Genomic DNA, 23,477 nt, shown 5'->3' on the forward strand with positions numbered 1-23,477 from the left:
GCTCAACAGTCTTGCTATGTAGCCCAGGCTGGCCTTGAACTCACAATCTTCCTACATCTGCTTCTAAAGTGCTGGAATTGCAGCTACATGCCACCAGGTTTAGATACTGGTGTTTCAGAGGAGCTATATATGTGATTTCTTTTATTCTGTGAAACCTCTTTATCTGATTACCAGTTATATTTTTTTGAGTCAGACCAGAAGACAGGCCCTTGAAGGATTTGGCTGAAGGGTCCCTGTTCTAGTTTGCTTTTTGTGGCTACAGCCATACCTCTGACCAAAATCAGCTGGCATGTGTGTGTGTGTGAGAATTTATTTGCCTTACAGGACAGTCCATCATAGAGTGCAGTCAAGGCAGCAACCTGAGGCAGAGACCACAGAGGAACACTAACTCCTAGCTTCCTACACAGCCCAGGTCCTCCTGTCAGGGGATGGCAGCGCCCAGGGTGGGCGGGGCATCCTGCATCAATTAGCAGTCAAGAGCAGGCAGCACAGGTGTGCCCACAGGCCTGTCAGTCAGGAGGAGGCAGTTGGTTCATCAGTGCAGGTCCCCCCTTCCCAGGAGTGCCGGGTTAACTCTCACAGCCCCCAGCTGGAACCTTTGACACCGAAAATACTAAAAGAATCAAGCGCCACAGACACATGCAGGTGTGATTTCAAAATATAGATTTATTTATTAAGGATTATTTAGTTTCTGCATAAAAATCACCAATTGTTCCTCATTGGGCTTTTTGGGTTTTTTTTTTTTTTAAACATACATCAATTCTTTCAGGGCAGGTTTACCCCAATACTTTAAAAAATACAGCTCCAGAAGGACGGTTAAGGCAGCAAGGCAGTGTCTTGAGTCTCCGCAGCTGGAGGGCTCTTATGAGAGGCAGTTTCTTAGGTTGGAAGAGCCAACCCCCAAGAAAATAATTATGCAGAAGAATGCAAATACAGTCACATATGGGTCACCTGTGTGCGCCTAGTCAGTTGGTTGAAAAGGCTTGCTGGTACATTTCAGGGGAAAAAAAAACCCAAAAAACATTATCTGACAAAAGACAGAGGGGGGGTGAGAAGAGAGAGAGAGAGAGTGAGACAGAGAGGAGAGAGAGAGAGGAGAGAGAGAGAGAGAACGAGAACAGGGCTGGTTATGCCAGATGGATGTGTGAGCCCCGTGAGGGGGGCTCCTGCCAGCTTGCCTTTTAAACAGAGGCCACAGTAGGGCACCCGCTGAACTTCCAATCAAACTTCCATTGTCCTTCAAGCATCCAAGACACCCCTGGGCCAGATGGGCCGGGCTTCTTTGCTGGGTGAGGTGTATGTCGCCCCTGAGCTGAGTTCCTCCTGAGCTAGGTAGGGGAGGAAATGACAAAACCCTAGGAATTCCTCCACGTTAGCAACGTTAGTTAGCAACGTTAATTGGTTTTAAGCACACTGGAAGGATGGTGGCGGCTGAGCTTGGGGAGCCGAGGAGTGAATGGAAGGTGCTTATTGCTCCATTAGAATAGGCCAAGACAACAAAAAACCAAGAAAACAAAAGACCTCTAACAAGCTAAGGCTGCCCCCTGCAGACCCAGGCTGGCCAGGCTGGGCTGGCTGAGCTGGGGGATTCCAGCTTGATTCACAGTGATGGGGTTGCTGGTGCCCACATGGGGCTGTGTGTCCGGGCGCCTACACTGTGTAGTCAAGCTCCGCATTCATCTTGGTGTACATGTCGTAGATGGCGTCAATGGTGGCCGTGTAGTTGACCAGGAAGAGGCGGATCTTCTCCAGGCACTCCTCCTCTGTCACGTTCTGCCCCTTGGAGAGTGCCTTGAGGAAGTCGGACTTGTAAGGTGCTGCGTACAGGGCGGCCTTGAGGGGCAGTGGGGGAAGGCAGACACAGTGTTAGTGGGGAAGGACCAAGGATTGCACACTGGGCACCAGGGCCATCCCTGACCAAGACTGGGCAAGTCTCTCTGCTCATGTTGTTAGGAGAGAAAAGAGGAGTATGTCTCCCCTCCGAGGTCAGGGGCAGCCGGACACCATCCTGGGTACGGGCAGGCCTGAGTGCAGACCACAGCGTGGTCCTGAGTAAGTTAAATAACTACATCTGCTGGGCAGTGGTGGCACACTTGGGAGGCAGAGGCAGGTGAATTTCTGAGTTTGAGTCCAGCCTGGTCTACAGAGTGAGTTCCAGGACAGCCAGGGCTGCACAGAGAAACTCTGTCTCAAAAAAAACAAACAAACAAACAAAAAAATAGCTACATCCAATTTGGTTGCTTGTGTTAAGACTAGGGAGGCATGGGCTGAGATGGCTCAGCAGTTAAGAGCACTGACTGCTCTTCCAGAGGTCCTGAGTTCAATTCCCAGCAACCACATGGTAGCTCACAACCATCTGTAATGAGATCTTATTCCCTCTTCTGGTGCTGTCTGAACACAGCTACAGTGCATTTATTTAATAATAATAAATAATCTTTGGGCCTGAGCGAGCATGGGTGACTGGAGTGAGCGGGGATGGGGTGGGGGGTTGGGGTGACCAGAGCGAACAGAGATCCTAAATTCAATTTCCAGGAACCACAAGAAGACTCACAACCATCTGAACAGCTACAGCGCACCCATACACATTAAATAAATAAATATATAACACCCCCCACTCACAACCATCTGAACAGCTACAGCGTACCCATACACATTAAATAAATAAATAAATAACACCCCCCACTCACAACCATCTGAACAGCTACAGCGTACCCATACACATTAAATAAATAAATAAATAAATAACACCCCCCCACTCACAACCATCTGAACAGCTACAGCGTACCCATACACATTAAATAAATAAATATATAACACCCCCCCACTCACAACCATCTGAACAGCTACAGCGTACCCATACACATTAAATAAATAAATATATAACACCCCCCACTCACAACCATCTGAACAGCTACAGCGTACCCATACACATTAAATAAATAAATATATAACACCCCCCACTCACAACCATCTGAACAGCTACAGCGTACCCATACACATTAAATAAATAAATATATAACACCCCCCCACTCACAACCATCTGAACAGCTACAGCGTACCCATACACATTAAATAAATAAATAAATAACACCCCCCCACTCACAACCATCTGAACAGCTACAGCGTACCCATACAGATTAAATAAATAAATAAATAACACCCCCCCACTCACAACCATCTGAACAGCTACAGCGTACCCATACACATTAAATAAATAAATAAATAACACCCCCCCACTCACAACCATCTGAACAGCTACAGCGTACCCATACACATTAAATAAATAAATAAATAACACCCCCCCACTCACAACCATCTGAACAGCTACAGCGTACCCATACACATTAAATAAATAAATAAATAACACCCCCCCACTCACAACCATCTGAACAGCTACAGCGTACCCATACACATTAAATAAATAAATAAATAACACCCCCCCACTCACAACCATCTGAACAGCTACAGCGTACCCATACACATTAAATAAATAAATAAATAACACCCTCCCACTCACAACCATCTGAACAGCTACAGCGTACCCATACACATTAAATAAATAAATAAATAACACCCCCCCACTCACAACCATCTGAACAGCTACAGCGTACCCATACACATTAAATAAATAAATAAATAACACCCCCCCACTCACAACCATCTGAACAGCTACAGTGTACCCATACACATTAAATAAATAAATAAATAACACCCCCCCACTCACAACCATCTGAACAGCTACAGCGTACCCATACACATTAAATAAATAACACCCCCCCACTCACAACCATCTGAACAGCTACAGCGTACCCATACACATTAAATAAATAAATAAATAACACCCCCCCACTCACAACCATCTGAACAGCTACAGCGTACCCATACACATTAAATAAATAAATAAATAACACCCCCCCACTCACAACCATCTGAACAGCTACAGCGTACCCATACACATTAAATAAATAAATAAATAAATAACACCCCCCCCCCCAAAATTCGAGGCCAGTCTGGTTTACAACCTGAGTTCCAGGTCAGCCAGGGCTACACAGTGAGACCATGTCTCAAAAACAAAAAAGGGTTGGGGAGGTCGGGTGACACACTCCACCCTGCACGGAGCCCAAGATGCTCAGCAGCCCCAGGCACACATCTGTCTGTCCTTAAAGGTGACACCTGGCTAAAATTTAGGGGGTGTTTCAATACCTCAGAGGGTAGAGAACCAGAAATTCACAGACCCTTAGAGCCCGGGTCTGTTATGATCCATCGTGATCTATGATGAAAGGAGTTAAGTGCACTGGGTCCCCAGCCTGAGCCGTGTCTGCCCAGGGCGCAGAACCCAGGCTAGGGCCTGCTTCACACTCATGCCAGCCGTGAGGCCACTGAGGCTCAGAGGCAGGCTCCCAGGTGCTCACAATTCGTTTCTGACATGGGATCCGACTATGTTGCCCAGACTGGCTCAGAACCCCCTGCGCTCTACAATCATTCTGGGAAGAGGTCAAGCTGCCAGCCAGGCCCTGTCTGGCCCCCTGTTGAACCGTGGGGCTTTGAGATCATCAGAGGGCAGATGTGGAACGGCGCCCACTAGTGGTGTACTTGCAGGCAGAGGGGGTGGACGCGGTCGGTTGCGAGGGCTTTTGAAGACACTGCGGGAAGACTGAGCTGCTCAAGATGACCCCTGACCCCCAGGCATGACCAGGTAGGGGGCTCGGAGGGGGCCATACTACCTGCTCTTCCTGGCTGGACCTAGCCTGCCCTGGGACCCTTCCTGTTAGAGCCTGGGCTTCCTGGGGGAGGAGGGTCAGTCTGAGGGCATCATGACAGGCAGGGAAAGCCATGCACATCTGGAAGGCCTTCTGCTATCTCTTCCTTAAGCCTTCTAGTCTGACGGACCCTCGGCCTCTCTGCTGCCCAGGCTGGCTCTAAATCCCTTTTCAGCCCTTTCCTGTGGTCAGCATCGCCCCACACAGGCTGCAGGGTAAAACCCGTGGGGCAGCTACCTCCTCGGGGGCGGGGCCCTTCTTCCCTCTGTGCCTGGCGTGAGCCCAGGGTGAGGGGACAGCAGTAAGCACCATCACCCTGTAGTTCTTGGGTCTGGAGTTGAGTCTCTTCTCACAGCCGTGGAACCACAGGCTGAGTGTACCCACAGGGACACTAAGGAGCACTGGCAGCCACAAGCAGGGTTGGCCACGGCTGTGGAGGGAGCCTCAGTGTACCGGCCCCATCCCAAAGCACAGGTGGGCCCACCCTTCCCGGGGTGAGAGGAGGGAGCCGGAGTCCTCCGGTCCCGTGGCGCTCACCTTGAAGATCTTCTGCACCAGCCAGCCATGGTACTTCTTCAGGGCCATCTCATAGGCCTTGTTGGCGTTGACTCGGATGAGGTTGGGGTGGTTCTCGTCGCGTTCCCCATCGCAGATGCTCTGCAGGAACACCTGGATGAAGCGCAGGCCCCTGCGGTCAAAGGGGGGACAGCCATTCAGAACCATGGCTCACTACAGCTGGTGTACTGGAGTACCCTCCTTAGGCAGCCTAGGTCCCTAAGCCATGGGATGACCCTGCTGCACTTGGGCCTGTGGTAGCGTGCCTGTAAGCAGAGGCTATTCTGGGTCCTGGCGGCCATTCATGGCTTAAAGGATGAAGCCAGTGTGGCCCCGGAGGGCCCGATGGCCAAAGATACATACGTCAGGCACACTGTTCCTACGCCTGTCCAGGAGCCTTGGTCAGCATCACCCTACACTGGCCCGCAGTAACCCGTGGGACAGCTGTTTGTAAGTAGAGGCCAGCTGTATGCCTCTACTGCAGGGCCTTTCTGAATCTGTCCACCATGCTGCCTGACTGTACAGTGACCCCTGCCTGAGGCTTCAGGGGCACAGCAGGAAACCTGAGTTAGAAACAGGACCCCTGCCAGCCCCGTGGTGCAGCTAAGACAACCAGAAAGGTGCCCAGAGGCTCCTGTGTGGAACGGTTGGGTGTCACTATAGGAGGCAGGGCCTTGCTGGAGAAAGTGGGTCCCTGATGACTTCCGGGTCCCTGATGACTTCCGGTTCCCTGTCAGCCATGAGGTGAATGGCTTCTTCCACACGGGGCTGTTATGTCACTGAGATGTCTTGCCTCACAGTGGGCGTAGAATCAGTGAAGCTGACCAAGGGAGGGCTGAGCCTTCGGAGACTCTGGGCTGACAGGAACCCTTCCTCTCCACCTGGGGCATTCTGCCAGAGCCACGGAAGTGCCATCTACATGGGGCCTGTATCCTACACCCTTCAAACACACAGGCCCAAACAGGGCGCCATCAGCCACTCCACAGCTAGGTGGCCTTTCAGCCTCTCCCCAGCCTCCTGCCTCCTCTGCCCCTTACAACCCGACTGGAACCCAAACAAATGTCTCTGCTCCCTTCTTAAAGGGGCTGGGGGCGGCGCAGGGGAGTGATCTACAGCAGGGCTGTGCCCTGGCTTGTCTCACCTTGAGGCTTCGCCACATGACAATGGCGGCAGCTCACACTGCAGAGCAACCCCTCCTAGCTGCCACTGCTGGGTAAATGACCTGGGGGTGTCCCTTAGCCCAGGCCTTCTAGGCCTCATGACAAACTCAGGCAGTGTGCGTGGGACACCTCCTAAAACAACTCCACCCTGATGACCATGCAGCCCCACCCTCTGGAAGCCGGCTTCCCCTGGCCCAGTTCTCCAGAGAAGCATGTGCTGGGGGCTGGGAAATGGGGTTCAGATGCTGAGCTGCCCTGTCCTCCTGGGTCCTGGCTCAGAGTCCTGAGATGTCAGCAGTGGGAAGCGCCCACTGTGGGGCAGCACAGGGGTCCCTGGCTTCTTGGCAGCGATCTGTCGTCATCACACAGCGAGAGAATCCTGGAGCTAGCAGACCACTGAAAAGCTTCAAAGCGGGGACACGCCTATCTCTGCCAACTCAGTAGAACTCCTACAGTATTTCTGTCAAGAGGCTCACAAAAGCTGAGTGTGGTGGCACACGCCTTTAATCCCAGCACTCAGGAGGCGGAGCAGGCTGATCTCTTTAAGTTCGAGGCCAGCCTGGTCTATGAAACAAGTTTCAGGACAGCCAGGGCTACACAGAGAAATTCTGCTTCAAAAAAACAAAACAAAACAAAACAAAACAAAACAAAACAAACCAAGAGAGAGAGAGAGAGAGACAGACAGGCTGACTGATAATACATAAATTTACCCGTGGACAACATGGCTACCTCTGTGCAGTACCCAGCCTGCACCACTGTGCTCAGACCTGGATCGTGACTTGGCCTCCAGATGCCTCTGTGGCCTCCTCCAGGTTGAGGTGATGCCACATCTGACTCTGTGCAACTGTCAGGGGCACAAAGACTGAGGGGGAGCCTAAGGCGGGGCAAGCCCCTCCTCTGGCATCTCTGGGGCTAGCGCAAGGAAGTGCCAGCCACCAGGAGTCTCACCTCAGGGAAGTTTGTGGCAGCTATCAAATGACAGAGTTAGCACGCCCCATCCAACACAGCCCAGCCATGCTCCCAAGCCCCTTACCTTTTCAGCCACAGCAGTGCCAGAGTGGCCCCCACTTTAGGCCACTCCGCCCCATACATCCCCTTCTCCACCTCCAGGATGTTCTGCAGGGTCTTGAACTTGGCTGGGTCGGTGTCATATACGGCTTTGATTTTCTAGAACGGAGCAGAGGGGTTCCCACATCACGGCCTGTCTGGCAGACACCGGGCAGAGTGTCCCATCCTATGCATACAGCCACCTGCCTCCCAGGTACCGACACCACCCAGGACCCTGCCACCACTCTCAATGCCTAATCAGAGGACACAGAGGCTTCAGGTAGTGATGTGTCATAGGTCACAGGGGTAGTAGCATTAAAGGTACTGTGCGGAAGGTCACAGGTTTGGGCTCTAGCCTGGCTGGTTCTGGAAGCCACCAGGTCTTCTCACTGCTGCTGGCACCGTCTCAGACATCAGAGACACGACGTCCCACAGTGCAGAGGGATGGACACAAGCAAAAGGGATCAAAACTGCCCAGGTTAAACAGCCCCCAAACTGGCGCCAGGTCAGCCTGATGAGACTGTGCTGTAAGTGTAAATCCTGCCTCTGTACTTTCCTGCTGTGTGACTTTAGGTAAGTTATCGACCACTCTGAGCTTCAAGCTCCTCCTCTGTGTGTGTGTGTGTGTGCATGCGTGTGTGCATGTGTGTACACATGTGAGTGTTCATGGAGGCCAGACGAGGGCACTAGATCCCCAGACCTGGAGTCACTGGCAACTGAGAGTTGCCCAGTCTGGATGCTAGGAACCAGACTTCAGGCCTCTGAAAGAGCAGCAAGCATCCTTGACCACTGAGCCATCTTGCCAACCCTCCATCTTTATAGTTTAAGCCTCTCTCACTGGCTGGCGGATGACTGTCAAGGACCCACCTCTCTCCAACTCCCCCAGTCCTGGGGTTATTTTGGTTTTATGTGGGTGTGGAGTCCTAACTCAGGTCTACATTTTCTAAGACTGAACCATTGCCCCATCTCGCCTTCTCTCCCTGTCTGTCTCTCCTTTATAAAAATGTCTGAGCACTCTGTCTGCATGTACACCTGCATGCCAGAAAAGGGCATCAGATCCTTTATAGATGGTCGTGTCTCACCATGTAGTGCTGGGAATTGAACTTAGGACCTTTGGGAGAGCAGCCAGTGTTCCTTAACCACTGGGCCACCCTACCAGCCCCTCTCCATCTCTTGAGGTCTTCTTTGGTGGAGGCAGGTGTCAGGGTGTCAGGTCAATCCTGGACTGCATGCTTGCAATGGGGCCTGAGAGGGGCTAGGACTCCACGTACCCCTGCCCTCTGCCCCATCCTCAGGCTGGGAACTGGGCAGAGATGGTTTAGATGCCCGGCTGGGTACTTACGGTGATGTTACCGCTTATGTCTGCCTTGATGGGCGTGAATACCGGGGACCCAAGGCAATCTGGGAATAGAATGAGAAGAGAGATTTAGATTCTGGACCGGGGTGGCATTCGGGACACCACAGGCTGTGGAGGACCTTCACCTGTGTTTAGGAACCAGGGAGAACTGTTGATAGGTGTTTGGAAGGCTCTGTGGCCACATGAATTCTGGGAGTTCTGGGCTCTAGATGACGTCGGACTGTCACTCCAGAACTGGCCAGAGCCTCTGAGGGCTGGTGGGGTTGCTTCTCCCCAGCACGGCACCACCCAGGGGAGCTCTCTGCCGTGGTGGGAATCCCCATCTGCACCATGCAGCCGCACCCACGTGACCTTGGGCTTGATTTGTGTCCCCTTCACTCTGGCAGGGGCATTGCCTTTGTATGAGTTCAAGTTTCCCACCTTGTGAATGGGACAATAGGACCCATCACAGGTGTGTGGTGAGTGACACACACTCTGTTCACCCTAGAGCACCAGTGTTCCTGAGCGTAGGCGGAACCTTCTTGGCAGGTCCCAGTAAGATGGGGCTTTGAACAAGCAGGGGCCCCTTGGAGCAGATGACAGCAGACCAGCGCTGCTGGCCATACTGTTCTTGACACGTGATGTTTGTATGCTCCTGCCTCTTTCCCCGACTTTGGTCCTCTTGGCATGTCATCGCCACAGACAGAATATCGCACTAGCCAAAAGCTTGCAGAGGAGAGGTGCAGGTCTGCAGGGTCACACTCGAGTGTGGGCCTCACTCTTGGAGCCTGAGCAAAACGGCTGTGATACTCGGACTCTCAGCTTCTCCCTGCTGGGAAGTGGGCTTGCTAAGTGACTCAGAGTCAGGGGCACAAGGACACCAAGCAGGTCGGAAGTGGGTGCCTGGCCCACAGAAGGGAGGTAGATGCCTCTGCCCAGGAGGCAGACCAGGGTGTCGCCTTAAGGACTTCACAGATGAGCCCCGGGGAAGAACTTCTGCAGGTAAATTCCAGTGAAGGTGACCAGCACACTTGGCCGGCCATCTGGAATATTCTTTCACTGCAGATGTGAAGAGGTGTGTGCTGGAGCCACCTTTGATGACACACCCCTGACACAGTGCGGTGATGGATGAGGGACCAGGCAGGTGGCAGTGAGGCTGGCCCAACATTCCTCAGTGGGGCAAGTCTCCCTGACCTCACGCCTGTTTCCTCCTGTGTCAGCTCGGCGTTTAGCAAGGTTGGCACAAGAGTCAGAAATCAGGATTTAGGACGCGCCAGCCATGCCTGGGGCACACACCTGCAATGCCCGCACTCAGGAGGTTGGAGGCGGGACCATTGAGGGTTTGAAGGCCAGCCTGGGCTACAAAGCAGAACCTCTTGAAAGAAAACAAGACACAATGATGCTTCTGGTCAAAGGTGGGGCAGAGGCCAAGTGCCTGCCCAGCACTGCCCAGCACAAATCAATCGAAAAGAAAACGACTTCGGACATACTTAGCTGGGTGCCCAGTGAGGGGCAAACGCTGTCAAACGGGCTTCAAAAGTAGGGCACTCCGTGACACCCTACTTTTAGGGCCAGACTCCATGACCCAGCATGTCTCCCCGAGCCTCTGTGGGGTGCACACCCCACATTTTGTCTTTCTGAGTAGCCCATGGTCCTCCTGCCTCCGCCTCCTAATGCTGAGATGGCAAGTGAGTGCCCACATCTAGCCCATCGAAGTCTCTCCTGGAGCCTAAGTTGCAGCCCCTTGGAGCGGCAGGCTATAAGCCCTAAGCAGGGTCCTGGTAGCACTGAGCCGTCTCCATGGGTGAGCGGACTGTGGGAAACTGGTCTCCCTGGTAGGCTCTTCCCCTGCACTTTTACGCATGTGGAGAGGCCAACAGTGGTGTCTTTCACTCTCCTCAGTCTCTCAGTGACTGCGGGCGCTCACTGACTGAACAAGCATCAAACTCCTGGGCTCCTGCTGTCTCCATGCCTCTCCTCCACCTCATTCACACCGCCCGCCTGGGGTTTGTTTTGCCCACTTGGGTATCAGGCATCCAAGCTCAGCCTTGTGACAGCACAGCAGACACCTTGCTAGTGTTAAGCACCCACCCACCCAGGATGTCAAGAGTCTGTGAAGGAACGTGGCCTTCGGTTTCTCTCCCTGTAAAATGAGACTCCTAGGTCCTGTGCAGGGCAGGGCTGCGAAGAAAAGAGACATGGCTGCCCTACACAGCAGGTGTTGAGTGATTAGTGATCATCAACCAGTCTTCAAAGGGAGATGCCAGGAAGCTGGGCTGATGGCAGAGCGAGGGCGGGTGGCTAGCTGCAGGCTAACTCGAGACTCTGCCTTTCACTTACTGGAAACAGTCATGGCGTGGTGCGGAGTCTACCCTGGTGGCAGGAGAAGGGCTTATTGTTCCCCATTCTCCTGACAGTGCTCAGCCAGGCTCACAAAGCCACTGTGGTCAGCTGGCACTGGCCCCACAGCAGCCCTCATTGTGTGTGGCTGATGGCCGCTGCCCAGGCCAGGCCAGCCATTCTGATGTGGGGGGAGGGCTCGCGGGGTGGGGGCGGAGGGTGAAGCAGGGATCGAGGGCTAGGCTCCGGGAGGGATTTTAAGGAAATAGGCCTGGTGGGTGTGGTGGAGCACCCTGTCACCCTGGAGCCCGATGCAGGAGGATCATTCATGAGTTCTAGCCAGCTTAAGCCAGCTAGTGAAACCCTATCCCCAAAAGAAGAGATGGCAGTGGCAGGTGTGTGACCCCAGATGGGTGGGCAGGAAAGGTGGGAGGCAGCCATACTGGAAGCTGAGCTGGCCGGTGGTACCTGTGGTTAGTAGGAAAACTGCCTGTTCCGCTTCAGAGCCAGCTGGCTCTGGGTGTCAACTCTGTGTCTAATACGACTTTGACAAGTGACTTGAGAACTCTGAGCGTGAGCCCTTCACTTCCAGGGGTGCTTCACCAAGAATAGAACTCCAGTACGGGTGTCTAGGGGGCTGCTTCTCAGGGCCTCCAAGGGGGCCACAGTCGAGAAGCCAAATGGCACTCCTGAAGTGGGTAACAGGGCCAAGGGACCCCATTTTAGCTTTCTAGGGATATATCTGTCGGTGTGAACTCAGAGAGAACGGTGCTGGGGCTGGTACCCCAGAGTTGGCCTTTCTAATACTTAAACCTTGGCTGGCCCCCACCCAGGGCAGAGCGTGACCTGTTCCCGTGGCGTGGCAGCGTACCAGCCTAACCGCTCCCCAGAATGTAGCAAGCACCTTTTCTTGTTCGACTAGTTCTGCAGTTCTCTCCCAAACGTGTTCTGCCTTCTTTAACCGTGTCCCGTCCTCGACCTGCGACCTGCCTGAGGCCTTGGAGGGAGTGAGGGCGCTGGGATGCTTTTCTGCTCTGTCCTGCAGCCCCCAGAAGGAAGGGAGCTGCCTTTAAAAAACAGGAAGGCCTGCAGTGCCACCGCCTCCTGTCATCATAACCAGCCCCAACAGGCAGGCTGCAGGCTGCAGACAGGAAAGCCTGGGTGTTTCTGAACGCCGATGAAAGGCTTTTATGCCTAGTAAGGGGCTTTTTTTTTCTTCTCTCAACTCAGAAGACATAAGGCCAACAAATCTAGTTATAAAACCCAAGAACTTCTCGTAAGAGGCCGTCAACTGAGTGGGGCAGGAAGCAGAGAAAATAGATACAGGCCACCATCATACACGGAATATGTAAAGAGCATTTACAGAATGATAAGAAGAAAAGGGCTTTAGAGTGAGAAGTTCACAGATGAATTTAAAAGTTGCTTAATCTCAGTGACAGAGGAGAAACTACAGCACGGAGACCTTTCCATCAACCACGTTATCTTACGGATACATCAGCCGCTGGCTTAAGCATTCTGGATGGCGTTTATTAAAATGTAGCACAGGGGCTGGAGACAGCGAACAGCTAATGGCATTTGCTGCCCTTCCAGAGGGCTGGAGTTCAGATGGCCCACATCGGCCTCTCACTGCGGCATCGGGGGATCTGATTGCTTTGGATGTTTTTTTAAAAGCATCTCTCGGTCATCGATGGCTATTTTCTCCTGCTTTGCCTGTGGGTCCAGTAGAAACCAGGAAAATGCAAGGCAAACAGCCAACTGTTAAAACCACCCCCAAAACAAAAGGAAACAGGTACCAGGAGAGGAATTCACGTGTGCCTTCAGGAACGTGCCTTCTGGGACAACTGTCCCTGGATTGGGGCCACTTAAGTCCTCCTGCCTGGGTCTCAGCCACAGCCCAGATGGCTGACATTGCCCAGAAAGCAGAATTGTCCCCTAGCCAGCTTGTCACTACATGCCACCCATAAACACTCATTTCCTCCTTTTCTGCCTTCAACATAGTTGAAGAACACGGGTCATTGTGTTCAACAAGGCCACAGAGGAGCTGGAGTGTGGCAGGGCGTCCCGGATGGGGCTTGTTGAACATATGCAAGGCCCTGGATTCCATCACAGTGTAGCGTCCAGCTTAGCAACGTGGTGGTACCTGCCCATGACCCCTGCCCGCAAGAGGCTAGGCAGGGCAATCAGTTCAAGGCCAGCCTACACCAGCACACCTGGCTTTCTACATGGGGTCTGGGAAGTAAACTCAGGTCTTCTTCTCTGGTCTGCTTTAGTCTGTCTGTCTGTCTCTCTCTGTCTTTCTAAGGGTTTTTTGGGGGGGTTTTGGGGCTGTTTGTTTGATTGTTTCGTTTTTTTTGTTTTTCGAGACAGAGTTTCTCTGTGTAGCCCTGGCTGTCTTGGAACTCACTTTGTAGACCAGGCTGCCCTCAAACTCAGAAATCCGCTTGCCCGGCTTTCTGATAAGTTCATATGTAGCCCAGGCTAGCCTTGAACTTACTTTGTAACTGAAGATGACCATGAAGTCTCTTGCCTCTACCTCCCAGGTGCTAGAATCGCAAGCATGGTGCAGCCTTATCTATCACAAGAAAGGAGTTCCCACTGTCCCATTTTGGAGTAACAAGGTACAAAATTAGCCATGCCCTGGCCCACCCCATCACTTCCTCTCAGAAATAATTTTCATTTAAGAACAAAATGCCACCCCGGTTACCAGAGGCCAGTCTGAGCCACATGGTGAGACCCCGTTACAGGTAAATGAACAGACAGATATACAGAGAGCCAGGATGCCCTCTGCTTTCCTCGGGACACGCCTAGCTCTCTCATTTCCAAGTTCCAAGGCGTAGTCACTGTGTGGCAATACATGCTGTGTGGGGTGGGAAGGTTCTTTGGCAAATTCCTTTTTCTCATAGCCAGATATTAGCATCTGTTAGATACTCCCGGCAGCAGATTAGATTTATGGTCCTGAGTTACAAGATCAGAATGGGAGGTTCTCAAATTACAGCTGATGGAGATGAATCTTTTATTCATTAGGAGGGGTATCCAGGCTGATCCTGAAGCATGAGAACACAGGGACGCCCACGTTCTAAAGCTGGAGGAGAAACAGCTCGGAACCTTGCTCTCAGAAGCCACACTGTGTCCCCATGCTGCCTGCCCACAGCTGCCCTCTCTGATACAGTCAGCCTCAAGTCTCAAACTGGATGCAGTAACACATACCTTTAGTCCCTCAGCACTCAGGAGGCAGAGGGCAGAGAACACAGAGCGGAGGCAGTAGGATCTTTGTGAGTTTGAGGCTATTCCTAGAGGTCTATATAGTGAGTTCCAAGCCAGCCAGAGCTATATAGTGAAATCCTTTAAACACACACACAAACAAACAGGCAGACAGACAGACAGATCCAAACAAACAGCAAGCCAGCCTTGAGTTGGACTCACAGTTGGGGCACTCAGTTCTGACTTGCTGTGTGACCTGAGGAAAAACAGCTAAAGTCTCTGAGCTGTGCTTGCCTTGTTCATAAAGGAAGGGTAAGATAACGACGACTCCCATCTCATAGGGGGCCGAGAAGCTTCAGTGAAGGGTTCCTCAGTTCCCAGCACCTCAGTTTAAAAGGCATATTTATGTTTTATTACACAACACAGCATCATTCTCATCTTTCCCAACAGGCAGGGCTTTCCTCAGAGAGGAAATCCAGAAAGTTAACCAGCCTGGTTTCTGGGAAAGCAGGAGACTGGATCTGTGGTGGAGCGGGTGCCTCGCACCCACAACACAACAAGGGCTGAAGGAGAAATCGGAGAAGGGAAGGGACGGAAGGGAAAATACTGACCCTGAAGAGGTAAAGTCAAACCGGCATGAAGACAGGGCTTGAGTGGGAGACAAGGCATCCTTGGAGCAACATATAGAGAACACTTGGGAGCCTGGGGCAGCCTGGGGCAGCCTGGGGAAGCTGTAGGTCCAGGCAGAGTTTGATGGAGGGAATACTTAGCCACATTGTAACAGAAAGGGGAGAGGGTGACCCAGCCACTGTAAGAATGTAACAGAACCAGGAAGACTCACAAAGTCATTTTTAAGAACAGAAACAATGAAACCTAAGACCAGAGCCTGCTCTTTCACCCCATAAGCTCCAACAAGGTCACAGGTCACATCCAGCAGGCCAGGATGCTTCTGCCTTCCCATAGAACACAGCTGTCTCTGCAGATGCAGGGCTGCTGACCTCCCTGTCCAAGGGCTGAATCTGCCTCAAGGTCCTCTTTAAGGAACCCCACGATTCCCCTACTTCTTACCTCCTTCCTTCGTAAGGGTTAGGAATCGGTTTCCGCCAACGCCCACGCTTGCCCACAGCCATCTTAAAGGGGCCAGGCTAGCCTCAAGGGCCATACATGGGTTTCTCAGGCTCCTGAGCCAGATCTTCCATTTGGACACCATCTAGCCACCAAGAGAGCTGCCAGCTGTCAGGTCATAGGGTGGCCTGCCTTCTGCCCTTAGCAGATTCCCCAGTGCGGTCCCTCACCTCCCCAGACCAGATGAGGAGGGAACCAATGTCCTTAAGCCCAGACACACACTCTGGTATTCCTTTCTGTCTACTTTCACACTACCACAGGGGCCTCGGAGCCAGATGTCCTGAACAGAAGAGCTACAAGCTATCTCAGGAGGCCAGGGTGCCCGAGTGGATGACAGCAGGAGCTACACGGCCCTGGGTGCACTGTAGTGACTCTCGGATGGAAGCAGCCAGCAGCTGGCTGTGAGCCCTGGCCGTCAGTCCCCAAGGCTCAGGAATGCCTTCTCTGGGACAAAAACTGTCTACCAGGGGCTGTGCTGCGTGCACCTTGGCAGCACAGGTCTCTCAACTATGCAAAGGCGGGGTGACTCTAGGCATCAGGCACTCTCTTCCCTTTCTGAGGTCACCTCGGGGGGGGGGGGGGGGCGGGGAGAGGGCTCCAGATGACAACTGTATTGGGCATGGGCTGTACGCTTCTACCAGGACATCTGAGAGAACCCAACCCGGAGTGGGCTCGGCAGGATGAGAATGTCTGTTTCCATTCACTTCTCCGGGGCCTTCAGGGGACAGGTATGAGAGGAAACTAGTCAGACACAAAGTCACCGTCCCTCACTGCACCTTGAAGGCAGCCATCCTACAGACTGACAGGTAGGTCCTGAGGTGCTCAGCCAAGGAGCAACATCACTGGGCAGGGCCCACCATGCCTTGCTCACTACACATATGCAAAAGCCTCCCTCGATGCCACCCCCCTCCCCTGGCTTTCAAAGACAAACTTCTTTTAAGTGCCCCCCACCCCAGGACAGTCTACACCCCCTGCCATGCACGAAGTTTAGCTCTTGGCAGTTTACCACAAGGATTGACACCAGCCTCCCGGAGCGGAGGGGGAGCACAGTCCCCCTGGTCTCTCTTGAAAGGGTAGGCATGCAGCCGGGCAGTGGTGGCACACGCCTTTGATCCCGCACTTGGGAGGCAGAGGCAGGTGTATCTATAGACCAGGCTGGGGCGAGTTCGAGGACTGCCAGGACAGAGAAACCCTGTCCCTCTGCCCCAGAAACGACTTGATGCCCCAGGGAGCATCTTAGAGATGAGGGTGCAGGAGGCACTTCCTGTGTGGTTGGCCTGTGCATCCCAACTAGAGGAAGTGCTCTCCTGCTTGGGATTCCCCAAGCCTAATGGTCCCTGCACTCTAACTTGTACTGTAAGAAGCAGGAGAAACAGGAGGGTCCTAAAGGGACACCCAGGCATCTGCTCTGAAGCTCCCAGGCCACCTGCCACGCAGCAAAGCCACCATCATACCAGCAAAACTACGGGACTAAGCCAGGCGCACGCCTTTAATCCCAGCACTTGGGAGGCAGAGGCAGGCGGATTTCTGAGTTCGAGGCCAGCCTAGTCTACAAAGTGAGTTCCAGGACAGCCAGGGCTACACAGAGAAACCCTGTCTCGAAAAACCAAACAACAACAACAACAACAAAACTGCTGGACTTCTTTAGGGGCCCTGCGGGCTGTTTCCACAGGGGTTCTCCTCTACTGGAGACGGAGTGAGGATCACTGTGTAAGGTGTCCAGACCCTGAACTTCAGTCTGGCTACACTGGTGACTCACTGGCTGTCTGACCCCGGGAAGCTTTCTAACTTCTCCGGCCTCAGTTTCTTTGGCTTCAAGAAGCAGATGCTTCTGTGACTCTAAAGAGCCCCTGTTCCTCCCTCCCCACCATGGCGCAAGCATTAAATCAAGAGAGACAGAACCATTTTTTGGACTCATTTCAGGGACACTTAGTAAGTGTCAGGCATCTGCAAGGCCAGATTCTAAGGACACTGATTTAACTGTGCTAAGAGTCACAAGTGAAGAAAACACGTCCCCAGCATTAGAACCCAAGAAACAAGAGGCAGAAACTGTTCCTTTAGGCTCCTCTATCCCTGGCTTTTCCTTAGACAATGACCGAAAATAGGTGTCCCCTCACGAACCAACTTTAATTGATCAAGAGCGGTCGTTCTAAGAGAAGAACACAGAATTGTGAATGATTACTTGGGAGGCAGAGGAGGCAGGCGGATTTCTGAGTTCGAGGCCAGCCTGGTCTACAGAGTGAGTTCCAGGACAGCCAGGGCTACACAGAGAAACCGTGTCTCGAAAAAATGAAATAAAATTAAAAAATTAATAATGCCTGCCACAAGTACAGGATGGGCAGGGCTTATGTCTTCTGACTTAGTCACAGATTTTAACATGAGAAGAAAGCAGTCAAGCATGGTGTGGATGATAACCCCAGCACTCTGGAGGCTGAGGCAGGGGAGTACCACAAGTTCCACAAGCTCAAGGCCAGACAGAAGGGCCTCAAAATATTAAAAAGTAAGTAAATATAAATGATGCAGGCCACGGACACTGAAGTTACTCTGAGTCAAAGAATACAATGATTTTCTCACAGGGAGGAGGAAGGACTTTCTGGGTGGAGTTATTGCTAAGCCAATTCCTTAAGGACATGTGGACTCCAGCCAGACCCAAGGAAGGAGGTGTGTGGTGAGTGAGCGAGGTGCAGAGTGACAAGAGGAGCTGACATGGGGACACTCTGGGGACAGTAGCATGGGAGGGAGGCTGTGCAGGGAGCCAGTGAGGTTTCTACGGCGGAGGTACATCAGCCCGCTGGAGTCTAGGGCAGCCACACAGCTGACCCAAAAGACAGAGAGCAGGAGTCACAGGTCAGCCTTCTAACCGATCAGTTGCTAAGCTCCAATTACCGGGTCAGGGGGGAGAAAGAAGATGGGGAAAGGGCCAGCCTCTGAGTGCATGTGCTAAGATCCGCACAGTGGGAGAATTCAGGCTAGAGAGACAGAGAAGCAATGAGTCCTCAAAGGGATGGCTATAAACCCGGGGAGCAGGCTGACGCGAGAGAGGCCCACACCCAAAGGAACAGAAGAAGCCGCGTGGGCCAAGCCCAGTCACTGGTCCCAGGACACACCCTGAGGTACTAAGGGACGTGGTTGTCCTGACAGGTCCAAAGCCTTCCTGCCCTTGGATCCAGCAAGTTCACTTCTAAAACTGAGAAATACCCAAAGAACTGTTCAGAGAACTACACCTAGAGACGCTGGCAGTAAGTAGTACTGTCTACCGCAGTGATAAGTAAGAAGCGATGTGCCTGGCCAAGGGAGGGGAGGGCTAAATCATGGTCACCATTCGAGCGTAGAGCCTGAGCCACTCTGGGGATGAGCAGAGACTCAGGAGACAGGCTCCCTGTGTCGTTAGATGGAAACAGACGGAGGAAGACGAGTCTACAAAGGACATGATTCCGAAGCAACAGCAGAGGGCTGCTCTTTAAAAATCCTACTTCAAAAGACTGTGAGATGCTGTCTTAGGGTTTTACTGCTGTGAACAGACACCATGACCCAGGCAACTCTTACAAAGGACATTATTTAATCGAGACTGGGTTACAGGTTCAGAGGTTCAGTCCATTATCATCAAGGCAGGAACATGGCAGCATCCAGACAGGCATGGTGTAGGAGGAGCTGAGAGTTCTATATCTTCATCTGAAGGCTGTTAGCAGAAGCCTGGCTTCCAGGAAGCTAGGATGAAGGTCTTATAGCCCACATCCACAGTGACACACCTATCCCAACAAGGCCACACCCACTCAACAAGGCCACACCCACCCTAACAAGGCCACACCTACTCAAAAGGGTCACACCTACCCCAATAAGGCCACACTTACTCCAACAAGGCCACACTTCCACCACAGATGCCAAGAGTGTAGCTCACATCTGTGATCCTAGCAGTTTGCAAGCAGAGGCAGGAAAATTGTGTTTGAGACCAGCCTGGAACAGTGAGTTCCAGGCCAGAGTGAAATCTTATCTCAAAAACAAAACAAAACAAGAAAGCAAAAAAACAAAAAAATAAAAATAAACAAAACAAAACAAAACAAAACATTAAGTTCCTAAAACCAAGTACTGGATACATGCCTATACACCTGCAACTCAGAAACTGTGGCCAGCCCATGCTGCACAGTGAATTCTAGGCCAGCCTGAGCTACAAAACCCGGGCTTCAAATCAGACAATATCTGTGAAAGAATGAAGTGAACGAATTGATCTGTACCAGATCCTTGGTCCCTCATAAGTGCTCAATAAATGCCATCATTGAGGCTTACTGTGATTTGAGAACATGTTTCCACAATTACCTCAGACTCCTTGTGGCCACCACTCCAGACCAGATGTAGTTCAGGGCCACACACACTGTGCCCAGCTCATCCAAGTGACTGGGGACACCCCAAAGATCTAGACCGAGTCCCCACCTGAGCGCTGACAGTGGCGAACCCTCCTGGAGCCTGAGTCTACGGGAGAGCGCTCCACCCAGGAAGAGCACATTGAGAGTGTTTTCTTTGGTAAGAGCGCCAAGAATGACCGTCTGTGCTGAACAGTACATGGCTATGGGGTGACCTGTGCCAGTTAACCCTTCACAGTCCAACTCCACTGAAGCGTCTGTCTAAATGGTGCTCTGTCCACAGCTGTGACACCCCACAGCCCAGGATGGCAGCGAAGACAAGGGTCCTTTGAGACCAGAAACAAGGAGCGAGCGAGGGTGACTCGTCTGCCTTAGCTTCAGCTGCCTCCTTCCATCTCTTCCCAAACCAGCCGGACATTTAGGCACTAGGGGTGCCCCCAAGTGCAGCCATGCCACGTTGGTGAGGGACAGGGAAGTCATGCCACCACCACTGTGGAGCTGCTGATGGGTTGCAGCACCCTTTTGTGGCTTATGTATTGAGGGGCATTGTACCCAGAGGGTGCTCTGTAGCATTCTGCTCCACCCCTCAACGACAAAGAACAAAACCATCTCCACAGACAAGCAGATACTGCCCCCCCACCCCCTCTAAGGAACAAAACTGCCATCCCTTGAGAAGCACTGGCTCCAGCAGATTACGAACCCAGGACAGGCTGGCTCGAACTAGCAACTACTCAGAAAGCCAAGGGCACAGAAGACATAGTGTTGTCGGGGCTGGGAGGTGACTCAGCAGGTCACTGTGGAGCCCCATGACCTGAGTTTGGTTCCCAGAACCCATATTGTGGAAGGAGAGAACAAACTTCCGAAAACGGTCCTCCAGCCCCCGCCTGTCTGTCCCCCCCCCCATGCCAACACACACAAATAAATATATTTTTAAAAACAACATAATGCTGTCATAAAAACCAAAGCTAACGCCAACAGCTCCCTCTCTCTGGAGATGCAATCTGATCTACAGCTGAGATACAGGCGAAAAAAAGCAGGTCTTAGGCATGCCACGGGTTGACAGAGCACCCACTGGGCAGTGCTGGAGCTTTCTCAGCCTCTGAGAAAGCCTGAGACCTGCTCTCGGGATGCTCCTCCAGGCTGGCGCATTGGGCCCGAAACTAGATTCAAGAACTTCACACAAGTTCCTTTCCACAGCTAACACCCACCCTTCACAGGCTCTCATTTAGTCCCCACCCCCAAACCTGCCATTTCACAGATAGGGACTCCAAGACACAGATCTACATGGCCACACACGCCCTATCCCCACCAGGGGTTGAGTGGGTGCCAGACCTCCTCAGGCTAAGGCGGTTTCAAGGCTCTGTCCAAGTATTTCAACTGGACTCTGTACCCGGGAGCTGGTGTCATCCTGCAAAGTCACCAAGTGAGCTAGCAGGGTAGGGCGCTGGGAGCGTCCCCACCAAGAAGAAAGCTGGGCTCAGGTAGCAGCACCCTCTGTGAACCGCAAGGCAAAGGGCAGGGCAGGAGGCATTAGTTTTCCTTCCACTTTACAACAAGGTCTTAGGCTGGAGGAGGGGCGGGGAGAGAACGCGCCTGAAAGTGGCTTGGGGACTCATTCCAGCGCTCCTGGGAGGTGCTTCAACTTGACATATGGAAGACCGGACTTTTTCCTTTTCGAAAGGGGGTGGGGATCCGAGCTAAGCACCCTGCAGCTGACATCACCCCCACAATCCAGCCCCCTTTCCCAGATGGGGGAAACCCTTTTCATGACTTCCTCTAAAAAGGGCCCTTGAGTTTTGCAGCTCCATCTTCAAGTCCTTGGAGGTGGTGGGGTGGGATGGGGGTGTTCTTTGGTCTGGGATGGGAAGAGGCTGGGGTGGGGGGTAGGGCTTATCGTTCAGAGTGAGGGTGGGGGAGAATTGAGAACCATTCTGAAGGGGGCGGAAAATGAAGCCGGGGATGAAGATGTTAGGCGCAGCCGGAGGGCTGATGAAGCATGCCCACGGTGCAATAGCAAGCGGTGTTTGGGTGCAATGGATGACAGGGAGTTAAGGGCCCGGGTGCATCTGAGGAAGAGGGATCTGGGCAGGTGAGGAGGACTGGCAAAGCCCGGGACTCACCAAAGAAGGGCGGCAGGTGAGCCACAGCCTCCAGGAAGGGCCCGGTCTCGATCTGCCGGTCTGCGGGCAGCGGCTTGAGCAGGTGCTCGGCCAGCAGCGCCATTTCGGGGTCGAGGCCCTTGGTGATGCCCCAGCCCGCGCCGAGGGCGTCCGCGCCCGGGCTGTCGCCGCCCGCCGCCTCCCGGGACGCCAGCGTCGCCACTTCCGCCCGCGCCTCGCAGCGAGCGCCGAGCGCCGCCCGCAGGCCGGAGCCATGGAGCACTCGGCCCCGCCCCTCAGGGGCTCTGCCAATGGGCGCCCACCGCCGCGCCCTTCCGACCAATCGAAGCCCGCCGCCCCCGCAGCCGCCGCGCCATTGGTCTGGAGGCGGGGCTTAGCGGAAGCGCGGGCGTCTTGCACCTGGTGAGCCGCGCCCAGGTTGGGATGCTCTGGCCGGGTTTACAGCTCAAACCCTGACGGGGCCTTGTTTCCCAATCCAGGGTCCTCCAAAGTGCCAGGTTCGCGCCCCACAGCCTACACCCCGGCTCACCTCAGCCACAATGCAGCCTAGCTGCTGCGTCCTGAAACACAGAGCTCAGTGTGTTTAGGGAACACTCCCTAATTCCATGGAGAGATAACAGCCCAAATTCCAAGTGGAGAGCCTGGTACTCCGCCCACACTGAGTATTCAGTAATCCTACTCTGCACTGCTGCTGCTCCGTACTGTGATGGTCACGGAGGATAGAGTGACCATGGCGCTTAAGCAAAGCCTTAAATTGAGGGAGCCGGAGAGCTGTGAGCGGTGCACGGGAAGGGCGAGCAGGGGCTGGGAGTAATTTGGGCAGTGGTGGCGCACGCCTTTAATCCCAGCACTCGGGAGGCAGAGGCAGGTGGATTTCTGAGTTCCAGGACAGCCTGGTCTACAGAGTGAGTTCCAGGACAGCCAGGGATACACAGAGAAACCCTGTTTCGAAAACCAAAAAATAAAGGAAGGAAGGGAGGGAAGAAGGGAGGGAGGGAGGGAGGGAGGGAGGGAGGGAGGGAGGAAGGAAGGAAGGAAGGAAGGAAGGAAGGAAGGAAGGAAGGAAGGAAATTAGTTGTGGTTCATAGTAAGGGCAGTGAGAAGATGTCTAGGGGCCAGAAAAGCATATACTAAATCTTGTTAAATGATTTTAATTTACCCTTTCAGGAGGCAGATGGCAGAAAGATTGACCCAAACTACAGGCATGACCCCAAGAAGTCGCGGGCGGGGAAAGATCCGACCGTCCTTATCTCTTGCATGCCCAGTCACGTTAGATCTCCTACTGATAGGTGCCCAAGCCACCAATTTCAGCTTGTTCCCACCCCACCCAGACTCCCCGCCTCGGGCATCCCAAGATGCAATCTTCCTACAACAGCCTCCCCAGTGTCCCAGCTCTGCCAGAACCCCACCCACCTTTGGGAAGACTCCCTAATTCCATGGAGAGATAACAGCCTGCACTGGGGCCTCTGGCTTCA

At 53.1% G+C, this 23,477-nt stretch overlaps 1 protein-coding gene across 1 annotated transcript; it reads right to left on the bottom strand.

Moving 5' to 3' along the window:
- Window positions 1-733: 733 nt before the first annotated feature.
- Gltp (glycolipid transfer protein) lies at window positions 734-22,179 on the bottom strand. Its single transcript, NM_019821.2, has 5 exons — window positions 22,003-22,179; window positions 8,865-8,923; window positions 7,509-7,642; window positions 5,298-5,448; window positions 734-1,833 (listed from the first exon to the last, which is right to left on the bottom strand). The coding sequence occupies exons 1-5, from the start codon at window positions 22,103-22,105 to the stop codon at window positions 1,651-1,653; spliced, it is 630 nt and encodes a 209-aa protein (NP_062795.2). The 5' UTR covers window positions 22,106-22,179; the 3' UTR covers window positions 734-1,650.
- Between the last annotated feature and the right edge of the window lie 1,298 nt (window positions 22,180-23,477).

The sequence above is a fragment of the Mus musculus genome, chromosome 5 (genome assembly GCF_000001635.26).
Source record: "Mus musculus strain C57BL/6J chromosome 5, GRCm38.p6 C57BL/6J".
NCBI lineage: Eukaryota > Metazoa > Chordata > Mammalia > Rodentia > Muridae > Mus > Mus musculus.